The sequence below is a fragment of the Wasmannia auropunctata genome, unplaced genomic scaffold, assembly GCF_000956235.1.
Source record: "Wasmannia auropunctata unplaced genomic scaffold, wasmannia.A_1.0 LD334186.1, whole genome shotgun sequence".
In the NCBI taxonomy this organism is placed as follows: Eukaryota; Metazoa; Arthropoda; class Insecta; order Hymenoptera; family Formicidae; genus Wasmannia; species Wasmannia auropunctata.
Window position 1 is genome coordinate 276,183 of NW_012028704.1, and position 13,675 is coordinate 289,857.

The 13,675-nt window shown below is 33.2% G+C and overlaps 2 protein-coding genes across 21 annotated transcripts in view; both read right to left on the minus strand.

Annotated features, from left to right (window-relative positions):
- LOC105459477 (epsin-2) overlaps positions 1-8,326 on the minus strand; it is an 11,057-nt gene extending 2,731 nt beyond the window's left edge. Inside the window, exons 1-15 of one of the 19 annotated variants that reach the window (XM_011705564.1) lie at positions 7,967-8,326; positions 6,337-6,388; positions 5,345-5,399; positions 3,857-3,949; positions 3,421-3,679; positions 3,023-3,222; positions 2,889-2,940; positions 2,510-2,672; positions 2,289-2,412; positions 1,933-2,020; positions 1,809-1,817; positions 1,488-1,612; positions 1,098-1,395; positions 824-1,006; positions 588-609 (exon numbers count right to left, since the gene is read on the minus strand). In XM_011705564.1, the coding sequence (XP_011703866.1) occupies positions 593-609; positions 824-1,006; positions 1,098-1,395; positions 1,488-1,612; positions 1,809-1,817; positions 1,933-2,020; positions 2,289-2,412; positions 2,510-2,672; positions 2,889-2,940; positions 3,023-3,222; positions 3,421-3,679; positions 3,857-3,949; positions 5,345-5,359 (1,626 nt within the window). In that variant the 5' untranslated portion in view covers positions 5,360-5,399; positions 6,337-6,388; positions 7,967-8,326 and the 3' untranslated portion in view covers positions 588-592. Of the gene's footprint in view, positions 1-587; positions 610-823; positions 1,007-1,097; positions 1,396-1,487; positions 1,613-1,808; positions 1,818-1,932; positions 2,021-2,288; positions 2,413-2,509; positions 2,673-2,888; positions 2,941-3,022; positions 3,223-3,420; positions 3,680-3,856; positions 3,950-5,344; positions 5,462-6,336; positions 6,389-6,544; positions 6,718-6,744; positions 7,184-7,217; positions 7,446-7,831; positions 7,853-7,873; positions 7,895-7,966 lie in introns of those variants that run through there. The other 18 variants (XM_011705545.1, XM_011705547.1, XM_011705546.1 and 15 more) reach the window with 18 other exon arrangements.
- A 91-nt stretch (positions 8,327-8,417) lies between these two features.
- Positions 8,418-13,469, minus strand: LOC105459476 (cell cycle control protein 50A). Of its 2 annotated transcripts, XM_011705544.1 has the most exons (5): positions 13,300-13,469; positions 11,770-12,594; positions 11,435-11,600; positions 11,004-11,061; positions 8,418-9,968 (listed from the first exon to the last, which is right to left on the minus strand). In XM_011705544.1, the coding sequence occupies exons 1-4, from the start codon at positions 13,349-13,351 to the stop codon at positions 11,049-11,051; spliced, it is 1,056 nt and encodes a 351-aa protein (XP_011703846.1). In that variant the 5' UTR covers positions 13,352-13,469; the 3' UTR covers positions 8,418-9,968; positions 11,004-11,048. The 2 variants fall into 2 exon arrangements, with proteins under 2 accessions (XP_011703846.1, XP_011703845.1); XM_011705543.1 differs by lacking the exon at positions 11,004-11,061 and having other exon boundaries at positions 13,300-13,467.
- Between the last annotated feature and the right edge of the window lie 206 nt (positions 13,470-13,675).

Genomic DNA, 13,675 nt, shown 5'->3' on the forward strand with positions numbered 1-13,675 from the left:
AAATCGTGATTTTATTTAAAAATGGCCGATTCAATATGGCCGATTAAAACGTCATTTTATTGAAAATTGTTAAAATTTGTTTAATTAAAATGTAAATTGGTATAAATGTTATTGGAAGATGTATGGGATTCAATTCGCAGCGCGCGCCTGTTATGTACTAGTTATATAAAATATACACCTTCTGTCTTTTGCTTTAATTTCATAAGATAATTGTTCTTATTTCAAGATATTGATTTGGACTTTCAAATTATCCGATGTATAATTTGACATATGTTTAATTCATTCCACATAAATAAATGCATATTAGAAAAAAAAGATAATCGCGGAAATTAAGAATATTTAAAAGGAATGATTTATTTAGAAAGAAAAAGTAATTTACATATACTGCTAGAGAATACCGCAATAGATATAATATATATATATATATATTCGAAGAAAGATTCAAATCACAGTACTCTTACGTAAAAAAATAACGCACTTGATTTGTAATATGTGAAAGATATCATTGTAATAAGCACAATTACACTGCACATAATAGTCACCATGCATTCATGCCATAATCATTTCTTAATCATATTGATACTCACGAACTTTATTTCCAATGAAACGCTATTTTGTAGACATAGAGTGTGTTTTAGCGTAAAATATATTCTTTTTCCATAATATTTGAATTATTGTTCACTGATTATTACATTTTATCTTTAATAAATTATCATATAATAGGAGATACATGTCACACACAGTGAAAGCTATTTTGAATACTGGACTTCTCTTTCTCGATATTTATACCTTTTAATTGAATTATAACCAAATGAAAACTTACCCGCTGGCGCAGGAGCCGATGGCTTAATCGCCGAAGCGCTGACAAGATTATCCAAATTGACGAGCGCAGAATTCTCTCCTAAGAAGGATTGTGGTGTCTTTTTCACAGCACCGGTACTGGCAGGAAGGGTTTCAGCTATGCCACCCAAATCGAAGGGATCTCCACCTGATGATGCCGCACCACCTATTTTAAAATCATGTAACTTTATTATATAACTTCAGAGTAGACATTAATGTTGCGTTTCACGGGGAAATTTTTTTCATGGCTCAAGTACCGTTGTTCACCGTCTGCGGACTGGCTCCGAGTTTTCCTCTGTTAGTAATCACGTCAAATTCATCTAAATCGCTGAGGGGACTCGTCGTAGCGGCGTTACCGTTGTTCTGAGTAGAAAAATTATTGAAGCCCGGCCCCGTGCCGTTAAAACCGTTGCTAGTGCTGAAGGTGGTGGCCGAAGATACCGGCGGCAAATTGAAACCTATATTCTGAGGCGACGATACCGCGAAGCCGATGTTATGCGTCAAGTTTGAATTGTTGAAAGATGGTGACGGGGATGTTACGCCATCTTGAGCAGCCTGTAACAAGAAAATTTCAGATCAATGTATTATCATTGAAACATTGTATAACTACTAATTGAGTTAAACTTTGAAGGACATGTCTGTATTACCTTATTCGTCTCAGATTCGGTAGTAGTAGCAGGCGGAGCTGGTGACCAAGGATCGTTGGTACGCGGAGAAGATGCGACTGTAGCGGGAGATGGGGCAGGTGCACGCCACGGATCGATAGTGGCAGCTACAATTAAATTGTGATTTGAGTTTAGCCAAATGATTATTATCAAATGTTATAATAAAAAAACTGAGAAAAACTTAGAACACTGCTTTTCGTCAAATGTTACAATAGAAACAAAGAGCAAGCGTATTCTCGACAAGGATCCAAATCTACTCTAATAATTTATGAGAAAAATGATGGAAAAATTAACTAATTATACCTGAGGATCCTGAGAATTATCGGAAATCGTCAAAGAACATGCAAAAAGAATATAAATATAGGGATTAAATAAATATGTAATCATGTAAAAAAGCACGTTACCGCGAATGTATAATGAAACTCACTTGGTCTTTGTGGAGGAACAGGCGTCCACGGGTCTACCGCGGGTGACGTGGTACTCGTTGTTGGAACACTCCATGGGTCGTTTTGCGGCTGTAAAATGAGAACGCTATTATTCTTTCTATATTTTGTTAATCATTCCAATGAGATATGTGTTTTGTTGATTACTCTAATAATGTTATTCCACGCCTATATGTTCTTCTAAATACATATTTAATGTCCTCTAATATTTATCGGACATACCTTATACATATGAAATTCAGACAAATCCAAAGACTGTTGTGTATCATGCAAAAACGGTACAATTTCGTGTTATCGTGCAAAGTACGATTGTTAAATCAGCGACATGATTAGCAAATACCTGTGGTCTAGGCGGTGGTGCTGTTATCGGGATACCCCAAGGATCAGTTTGTACAGATGAGCCGCTTGCTTCTCCCAAATTTACATCGAGTAAATCTAGCATATGACTTTGCTTCTCAGGGACTCTGAAATTCATACGCATGGTATTGCCCCGTGAATACAAAGTCCTTTTTTTTTCCATATCGACTTACTAGATTACATTGGATTCCGTTGATAACTCACTTAAAATCTTGCTGACTTTGACTGAGAGCTAACTGCAATCTAACGTCATCGCTGCGTCTTCTTTGTTCTTCTTGCTCCGCTTCTTCTCTAGACATAGCCAAGGCCAGCTGCAGTTGTAATTCTTCTTCGCCTACCGTTTGCGGTCTTGCGGCTTCCAATTCCGCTGGAAAATACACTTGTTGTGTTAATTCTTATGTAAAGTAATTAACATTCGCACATTTGATATATTCGCGCGAGAAATAAATGAGATATGATGAGAGAATTTAGGTCAAACGTAGAATTTTCTCTCTCGTCTTATTTGAAATAATCTTAATTTGGAAGATATTGATAAAAAAAATATTACAAAATACTAGCGTATGCACTATAAAGAGAAACTTACTTGCACGTCTAGTCGCTGATTCGGATAAGTGACAAGGTTCCCACTCTTGAAACTGAAACAAGGTAATAACATATAATAAAACGTATAAATTTATATTATAATTTTTAATTATTGATTGATAACACATTACTTACATCACTGCTAACAGGTGACATTGTGTCCAAACCGTCGCTCCCAAAACCACTAACCGATTGTGCAAATCTCTCTTTTGCCTTCAATGCTCTAGCTCGCTCATTTCTCAATCTCTCGTCATCTTTTAATAAGGCCACTAATTGTTTTGCTTTTTCCCGCACGTTAATTCCTTGATCTTTGTGCCCATCCATGTATTGAAAGTCTATGCAAAAATATAAATAAGACTGTGTTACAAAATTTATGGGAATCTCTAAATTTGTATATTAATTACAAATGTACGCCAATACATTTCTGCGTTTTATTAATATACAATTTGAATTTTTCAATAATATATCACACGTATAAATATTTGATCCATATATTATTAAATAAAATTCTAATAAAATTTCACGTTTATTACCTTTTAAGGTTTGGATGGCAAAAATATTCTCTTTGCATTGTTGCGCTACTTTTTCACTTCCTGTCTTAATAAGATATTCTAAGAGAACTAAGGCTTTGTATACATGTCGCCAGTTTTTCCCATGATCATTCAATCTTTTCCATAGCATTTGCATAATTTCCGTAAACGCTACAACATTGTATGTTAAGTCGGCGATTTCTGCCATAAGTGTACTACTTGGACCCCAAGGATCATTGCTGGTAGCTTTTCGTACAGCTTTCTATAGGAAAAAGTAGTAATTATCTCACATTAATATTTAAAATGTTCACATGTTTAGTTTTTTATTCATTTTTCACTTCATTTAAGATATTCTCTCTTTTTAAATATTTCCTTAATATTTTTACATATTAATGATGAAAAATAACATCAAGTAATGCAAAAAGATTTTACTAATCACCTGGGCATTGCTATAATTATGGGCGAGATTCATGATGTCTCGCCTAATACCCGCCAGATTGACCTGCATTACGTCTTGCCCTTGTCTTCTCATCTAAAATATTATCACTGTATGTTATTCAATTGTAGTATTATGTACCTTGGTTTTAGAGACCCATATTTATTATCGTATTTATTCCAATACAAAAGAAAAAAATTATATATTGTTGCAGCTTTATTTACAGGATCCATATTATATTATATGAAAACTCATGGTCTTTCCAAGACCTATAAATTATTTAACCTTGATCATTTAATAATTTAATCTTTCGTGTAGCCTATAATTGCTATAATATAAAAATAATAACAGGTCAATTATGACGCAAATAGCGTCTGATAATAAGTATGGATATTTTGTTTACATGAAAGCCATGCACCTATAAGTATGCATTATTTCAAACATTACAAACCTAGTAATATTAGCACCAAATTTCAATAAAATATAATTATGAGTCAATTAATTAAGCAGGAAATTTAGAGCTAAAACCAAGGCATGCGTAAATTAATTAAATTACAACAAATGAAATTATAAAAAACAATAGAAAGAAATATAAGTTGCAGAAAGAGATTATCATATATAATCAAAGTTAAAATTGATAAAAATAAATACAATTATATCTATGTATATATACTATGGTTTTCGTAATTATATCATAAAAATGTAAAATAAAATTGTACTTTCTCTTAAATATCGTAAGAATATGTAATTGCATACAAGTAAATAAAATTATACCATACCACTAAGCAAAGAAAATACAATACAATTTATATTTATCATTTTTATTTTAAGATATTTACTTTAGCACAATTTACCTGATTAATTATTGAATAATGTATATAAGAAATGCTTACATAGTAAAGTTGTATAAACATACGTATAAAAAGTCATTGAATTTTAAGAGAATAAAGAATACCTATACATATATTTTTTAATATCATACGGTGATTTTTTATTCTTTTTGAGATGTGCCTATATGAATTTATAATTAATATTATCTGTCTCTCTTTTCTCCTTATTACCTTTGAGATAGGTATTATTTATAGAAACTACATATATAATGGTATAAAATTTAAAACGCCTAGATAGTCATATAACAATATTTAATGCAATACTGACTTGCATAATGTACATTTGTCATTATCAGTTTCACACTATCTATCATCACGTTATTTTGCCGGGAAACATTGCAAACTAATAAAGTGCATTATAATAAAAAACTGAATTAAAATAATATATATATATATATATATATATTTATATATATATTACATAACACACATAACACAATAACTCCTTGTAAAAAAACATCAGATTATCTTTACAAAAATGAATAGATATTATTCATTGTAAGACAGAAATCTCTTCTAATAATATGCTCTGATATTAAATATCATATTACGAGTGAGTACAGTTGTTAATTCAACAATCGTGAACATTATTGGCATTTACCTTCTGCATCGCCATTCTTGACTAATGAAATATCGCTGGCGTTGTTGATGAAGCTCTAGGTTTTGCCCAGAAATATAGAAAACTTCCAAATACTCCAAATCACAACAAAAGCCTAGACTATCAGATGATATGATAAATAAGTATGAGAAATTTTATATACAAAATTTGTCACACCTTAAATGATACATCATTTTGCGTATGAATGATAATGACACATTAATCTGTTAAATATTATGGTATTATGCAAATGAATATTACATGAAATTTTTTCTAAGTTATCCGAATCTCAAATGGATTTTGTATGTAGATTGTGCATGTGCGCGAAAAAAAATAATAGCAATGCACTTGTGTTTAATACGTTTCTGAATCGCTAGTATGACAAAAGGTTGTATTCATGGTAATAACAGCAACTATATTAATTAAAAAAAAAAAAAAATTTTAAATATTGGATCTTGTTTTTAATAGGCACAGCTCATATATTCCCTACATTTCTTTTCTCAAGTTATGCATAATAACTTAGATGATTAATAATATTATGTTACAATAACGAAATTGATGTCGCAAAAAATATTGATAGATATGAAAATCTCGTGATATAATAGCTGCACATCTCATTGAGAGAATGTAAAGGATAATTTCATTCCTACACATGCACACAAGCGGCATGTTAAATAATGATTTAAATTCAATTAACGTTGATCATAAACTTTTATTGTTTAAAAATTGAAAGATCCAGAAGATCCGTGACATCAAACGTACGCGCGCACGTTTGATTTTTAAAAGTCCAAAAACCAGAACTTTTGTAGTTATTTTATTGCTCCTGTCCTTTATAAAGTTTTTGACAAGTAAGCCGCTAATTTGAGAAAAGTAAAAACTATGGTTCAACCTGTTAGAAACGTTCGACCTACAGGGAGGAAATCTATCGTTAAGACTAGCCCTATTTACAAATGATAGAGCGCATGCAGAAAGTTTGCGGGAGAAAATCCACTTACACTGATGGAGGTAAAGATGTACACCTTCCTTTAACGAATTGTAATTGCTATTCTGGAAAAAGAAAAGAAGAACTTTATCGCAAGATTCAAGGCATGTTTCTGTTGTGTTCACTGCTTATCTTATCACAGGGTATGATTTTAGTCTCTTCATCGGAACAATGTTATCAATCCGTCTAACGATAATAATTAATATACAAAAAAATAATACCAATTCTTCTCCGATATCTAAATGTCGCTTGAATTAGCAATGCCTTGAGATTTTTCAAGCTTGAGAATTCTAGGAAATGTTTTTCGATGTTGTTATTTCCCCTTTGAATCTAAAATCTTCAATACCAATCCATCACCACATTTATTCAACAGATATATCGACAGATATATGTTATTTAATATTTGATTCTTCATAATCACATGTGCCTGCTTTCACGCTAACGTCTTTTTCTTCTTGCTGTTGAGCATGACTATGCAAATATCATCACTCGCAACTGTTTGCAAAAAGTAAAGAGTATAAACACATAGCTAGCAGAGAGCTAAAAAAGCGTTATCTGTTACACGAAAGACTATACAAGTCAGCTGAGATCCTTTGTAAGGCTTCCTTCTGTCATGTTAACAGTATTATACGTATAATTGACCGTGAAAGTATTGATCATTGTCCTCTCTCTGTCCTTTGGCACCACTCGATTAACTTTCTATTCCGCGTGTAATAAGTTCTCACGTGTGTCGAGATTTCTGACAACTACATCGGAGTTGGGAAACGGCGACAGAGTGACGAGCGGTAAACAGTCTGCGGGAATCAGCGTACATGTTTCAGAAATTTTGCAAAAGGATCACGCGAAAATGATAACATCTCAAGGCATCGCGCGTTCGAAAACCGAAGAGTATACCATCGAGATCCTGGTTAACGTGTGTCAACGCGTAGCACGAAAACGCGCGCGGCGCGCGTGGAGGAGAGACGACGGGAGAGAGAAGCGCAAGCAGGAAATTATTGTTATTGTACAATTGCTGCTAAATCCCAGAGGTCGAGTCCACCTTGCCGCGCGCTCCTGCTGCGGGTGAACGCTCCGCCGCACGTTGGAGCTCCGCGGTCGGGGTCGGAATGACACGACGCGATACGAAGACGACGACGACGACGACGACGACGACGACGGCTACGATGATGATGGTAATGATGACGGTACGAGCGAGGAGAAACGAACGCACGCCGTTCCGCTCCAGCCGTGTGACTGGCGAAGCGCGCTATGCGCTTAGCGCGTATCCGCCCACCGAGGGAACTGGGAACCTCGCGGTCGCGTCGCACGCGTAGATTCGCGAGTAGATGTAGGTATATCGATGTATACGTGACACGTCAATCTCGCGGAATATCGTCGTTATGGCCGAGGTCGAGTTCGGAGCGACGGCGATGACGGCGGCGACGGGCGCGGCCGCTCCCGTTTTTCCCGTTTCGTTTCGAGTCCCCCAAAGGACGGACAACGTCCGCGGCGGCTGTCGCGCAAGGTACCTCGCACCGCGCGGATCCCCGTCGCGTCCACTCGACTCTTACTTGACCGAATCACGATGATGACAACAACGACGATGATGACGACGACGACGACGACGACGAGGACAATGGTAGCGACGGAACTTTCGTACTCACCTTGCGCACGCGGGGGCAGTACCACTCGAAAATTTGGAAACGCGGAGCTCTCCAGAGCGAAACGGGGAACGGGGGATAGAGAGGCGAAATAATAAGTAAGACACTTATGACAAGTCCATTCACAGGCACTGACGAATTGTACGATTGCGAGGCAAGATGGCGCTCGAAAAATATTTCCGCTCCGCCCGCCGCGCCCGCGCACGAGCGTCGCATTCTGATTTCTGCTCCGAATTCGTTCCTGAATCGTGCGTGTTTTAAAAGGCAGAGGATCAACTTCATTCGGATCGACTTGGCCTTACGTCTAATTACACAGGCTGCGTTGAGGGAACGTGTCATTCTTTTTCTCCTTGTTTTACGCTTAATAAAGATAGAATGACACAATAAAAAAATTGTTTGTTAAACAGCCATTTATAGTATATACTATATATAAATGAAGAGGATATCTGTTTTCTTGATTCTTTAATCATTTCTCTTTATTCACTTGTTAGTGTTTATAATAGACTAGATTGATTTTACAAGTGATTTACATTGCAATCTGATCTCACGGTCAGTAATTCGTTTCTAAGCTGTTACAAGAGTAATCGCAAGTACAATACATCCTTCAGTTATGTCATTCAATATGCATACATATCTAGTTAAGGCACAATAAATCAAAATTGCACTCAGAAGAAACATTCTGAGGGCAACACTGTCTCTGCAAAGAGGTCAAAATTAATGAATACGTAAATATATAATGACTCAGAATTAATATTCAAACACTGCCATTTAATTTGAAGACGCATCGCCATTTGAATAATTTTATGAACCATTGTACATAGGACATCAGTATAGTGTCTGATCAATAATAACAAGTTAAGTCATTTTAATATAAATCAAATTTTATAAGAGAAACATATTACTGAAAACATATATAAATATATACATATACATATCGTTATCTACATTTTTATAATGCAATTAATTTCCAAGAATATAATATTCTACTTTTGCTATATACCTCATACTTTCAAGACATCTAGAAATTACAATAGATATAAGTAGAATCTATAATTGTAATTTTACGCAATAAATATTAATTTTCAAGTAACAACACTAATAATTTCCTTCATAAAATACAACAGTTTCAAGAGAATTTTGTTCGTTTTGAAGATTTATTTTTCTCAACTGAAGCAATTCGTTAAAGCTAACATGTCAAATAAATCACGTTAAAGCTTTTGTATCGTCAAAATTAAGTAAATAAAACTTCAAAAGTAGATAACTTTGCGACTGTTGTATTATATGAAACCACTGCGAGGAAGTGTGTTCAATTTACGTTTAATTTCTACATCTTTATAACTTTAAAACTTAAAATAGAAAGTTTAACTTTAGACCAACAGAAATGTAAGATAAGTGCATCAACAAATGCATCAAAGCGCGTTTTTTAATCTAAAAGAATATCTTACAAAAAAATTCACTATCTACAAATGGAATAACATTTTAATAAACATTTGGTTTCAGCATCATTTGTATAATACTTTCGCTCACCTTGCCAATATATAGTATTCCATATATAATAGGATATTTATAATTTAATTAAATATTGACAGCGACGGGTACTTGATTGTCAATTAACTTTCAAATAATTAATTAGTCTATTTGAAGTTTACAGTACAATTCCAAGTGTGATATAATTTCAAAAATATATAATTCAATTTTGAAAATCCTATTATGTATGTTATACATATAACAATAATGAAACTTGATTTAAAACTTTTAAAAGATAACTATCCTTTAAATGAAAAATTTTTGATTGGTTTGTTGTTTTACCGCATTTTCGTTCCGTATTATCCGTATTTTCGTTTATGTCTGACAAACGAAAATTAATGTTGTTAGAAAAATTCACTCATCCTATGATAATCGATGAACTTATTCGTACCGATGAAATCATGTTCATTTCAAGTAAACGAATCGTTCCTAATGATGATATTCCGTAGTTGGAGTCACATTGATCATGTCGGTGGTGCTAAAAAAAAAAGATGTATGTCAAAATAAGAAAGAAAATTTGCAGACGACTTTTCGGTTTGCTAATAAAATAAAATCCAACAATAATATAAAAGCATAGGGGAAACCAAATTGCTTCGAAATGTAATGATACGTGTAAATTAGAAATATATATCCAATTTAAATAAACGTTTTTTTTTTTTTAGGACATGCGACATGCTTTTTATAATATATATTTAATAAGCATATATATTAAATTTGAATCGGATTTAGTTCGCGTCTTGTCGAAAAGGAATTTTTGTAATAATTTTGCCGATTTTTTAAGAATATCAAAATGTATTTCAACTCTTGCTTAATTTTACGTCAATACATAAAAACACAAATAAGTGCATTTACTTCCAAATTTGATTTTAATAAATGTGTATACAATCCATACATATGGATTGTATGCACATTTTTTAAATATATTACACACACATATGCATGAGAGTTATTTGATATACATGTATATACACATATATATTGCATATGTATATATAAGATGTAATAGCATAGAACAAACACAATGAAATTACTTGGACAAACAGTTAATTATAAAATATACTTCTCAGTTTCATACATGGATATGGAATTATTTTTTGTTCTGTTATTGCTTATTATTTATTTAATTTCTATTGCACAGTTATATAAATAATAAAATATCATTAATGCTGTTTAAAATTAAATTAAAATTACTCCTATCATTTTAACATAAAAATTCAAATTGCATGTAACAGAATTTTAGAAACAAATACTCCATTCTTCTGAAAAATATAACAAAAAAATACACACACATTCTGGCAAAGCATACGATACACCAAATATGACTAGTCGAGTTATTAATTTTTTTTTTAGCAGTAAAATATTGTAGTAAAATATTTTACACATTTCTTAGTATCTATTCAGTATTGAAGTGACAAAATTATAACAACAATGTTCGATTGGTCATATTTTATCGAGACAGCTTTTACATGTCAATTAGAAAGGATAGACATAACACAATATCACAAACACTTACAAGAACATACATGGGTGCCCTAAGAATACTTTCTTGTAGTCGTCTTTACATTAGTTTGCTGTATAACATATATCAGATATTATATTATCAACTCGTGTTATGAAAAAAAAACACACATTAAATATATGTCTCTGTATCGATCTAATTTGAGAGATTGTTTATTACGTAAATCACTATTGATTATATTGGACTGACACATATTAGATTGTGCATGTTTAATATTGCACAAAATTTAAGTACGTTTGTGAACATTAAAAGATATTAACATATGTATATCTTAGTTTTACATAACTATGTTCAGTAATTCGTGTAGATGTTCCTTCACCACATATAGGTTGTTATTAAATAGGATGTATTATATGTTTATCGTTTATATATATAGATGGACAAGTGAGAGAGAGATATATATACTATATGAATATATTTGTTACCTCTTAGAACATTTAATATGTATAATAAGTAATGCTACGCCGAGCAATAAGCACAAACTCCCCACAACAATGTAAGCAATACCAAGGAAAGGGTTCTTTCCTCCCAAAAGTGAAGTTGTACTTAAAATCATCTTTTTCTTTCCATAAAAGGAGGATACTGAAAACGCTGAAAAGAACATTCAGAAATATTATCTATATTATATATTTATATAAAAAATATATATATATATATATATATGTATATGATATAAATGTTTAATTTTTAATTTTATTATTTTAATTATTAGATTATTCTTATAATTCACCACATGTTTCAATTTGATTAAATTACTTACAATATTGAACCATAAGAGTATAGTTTCCTGAAACTAGACCCTTTTTAAAACCATCTTGACTATGATCAATCCTACGATAGAGTTTTCTGAAAGTGGGCAACGCGGCAGTTCTCATCCATACAATTAAATCCTCATTTTGAAATCCGTTGTTTTCCTCATTATCGGGATCCAAATCCCAAATGTGTTTAGTCCAGTTTTTAGGCTTGGCAAAGTCCTTGAACGCTTCCTTCAAATTGCCCTTTGGATTTCTGAATTTGATTTTTTTATCAGATGGCCAGGCTATGCCAGTTTTTAGTAACGGTACATAATTATTATGTTTTGCAGACCATAGTGTCAATTCATCGCTAAAAAGCGAATTTGCGATAGCACCACATGGGGCCACTGGTTTCGAGTCGTTCACTTTCTCATAGGCAAATGGTTCACAGTCATTCGAGACGGTAGGGTGCAACTGTCCCAGCAGTTGATTGTCGTCTCGAGATTTTACGTATCTACGATGATTTTGGTAGAAGTTTGTCAGGCCGTAATACATATAAACTTTGCCGGCAAATTCCGAAGTTAGCTCAAAAGGTATATTGCATGTGCAGTTCATTGGCGGGGCTGCTGCAATTACATCTACGCATTTCTTAGGCAATCCATCATCTCCCATAATGGTGGAATTGCAGTAAGTATAATCTATAATATGTTCCTTGACTTCGTCAGAAAAATAAAGCAGTCCTATACCGACTGGTATAAATGCAACTCCTATTACAAAGAATGTCGGTAGAACTGTACCAGCTGTAAGTATTGGTTGCCAGGCTGGTAACCGCTGCTGCTTAAATGCGCTATCTGTGTAACAGTCAAATCAGATCATATGTATTAAACAAATATATTTCCAAAAATATATAATACCAACAACATATGTTTCATATCAAATAATTTTATGATTTTTTTTCTCAAACACCCTGCATACTGTAGAAGCAATTTTATGATAATTATAATAAGATAAAGATAAACGAGATTGTTCCGATAATGGGAAAAGATGTTTAAAATAAATAATCTTCTATAGATAGACATATTCTTGTGTTATCTCTGTTAGAGTTTTTCGTACTGCTTTCTGTGATAAGATACTTAAACTCGGCGAGAAAAATTATCGAAAGAACTAAAACATGTATATTACATCGGCAAGAATTAACGCGTTTTGTAAATAATTATTACGCATGGAATTGCTACACATTTTCATAAATGTTAGTTGATATCGATTGATATCGATCATCCTGATTCTTCCCTTCTAATTCTTGGCTCCAAAAACATGTAAAAAATCAGTCAAACTTTACTCGATTTTCGAGCAGAAATAACTAAATAATAAAGATTTAAAACGATTTGCAACATATTATTTAAACAACTCGGAAAAATTATAAGCAAAATTATTTCGATATCATCAATCGATCGTCGAGCAAAATGTCCAAACCTCTCCATGAAGAAAGCTCGCGTTAAAACAAGATCGTTTGGCCTTTTGCTTCTTGATTTTTTAACGATCACTGAAATGCTCACCCGATGGCTTTTTCGATTTAGGCACCGCATCGACTTCGCTGATGGACGTCATGATTTAACGACACGATCGACACTCGGCTTGACAAGCCTGCCTTGATAACCTAGTACGTATCAAAATGACACACACATAGTACGTCATATGTCACTTTGTGACGAAAGGAAGGCTGGTTTACACGTGGCAGGAGGCCAGACCAGGAATGGTAGGACAAGAAGCTTAAGGTACCTTTTCACGCTGACCCTTGATCCTTATTTTTAACGTTAAAACAGATCACATGATCAAAATTGACGAATTTTAAGCATCAATTTTGATTACGTGATCTATTTTGATGCTAAAAATAAGCGTCGAGCGTCAGACTGAAATGATACCTTAAACTAC

What these genes read in the sequence shown, in the direction of transcription:
- LOC105459476 (XM_011705543.1), bottom strand. Translation starts at nt 13,351, where the DNA reads ATGACGTCCATCAGCGAAGTCGATGCGGTGCCTAAATCGAAAAAGCCA. An exon ending in TACTCTTATGGTTCAATATT is followed by an intron (nt 11,601 to 11,769) that starts GTAAGTAATTTA and finishes TGTTCTTTTCAG; the next exon opens with CGTTTTCAGTATCCTCCTTT. An exon ending in CATATTAAATGTTCTAAGAG is followed by an intron (nt 9,969 to 11,434) that starts GTAACAAATATA and finishes TTTTTTTTTTAG; the next exon opens with CACCACCGACATGATCAATG.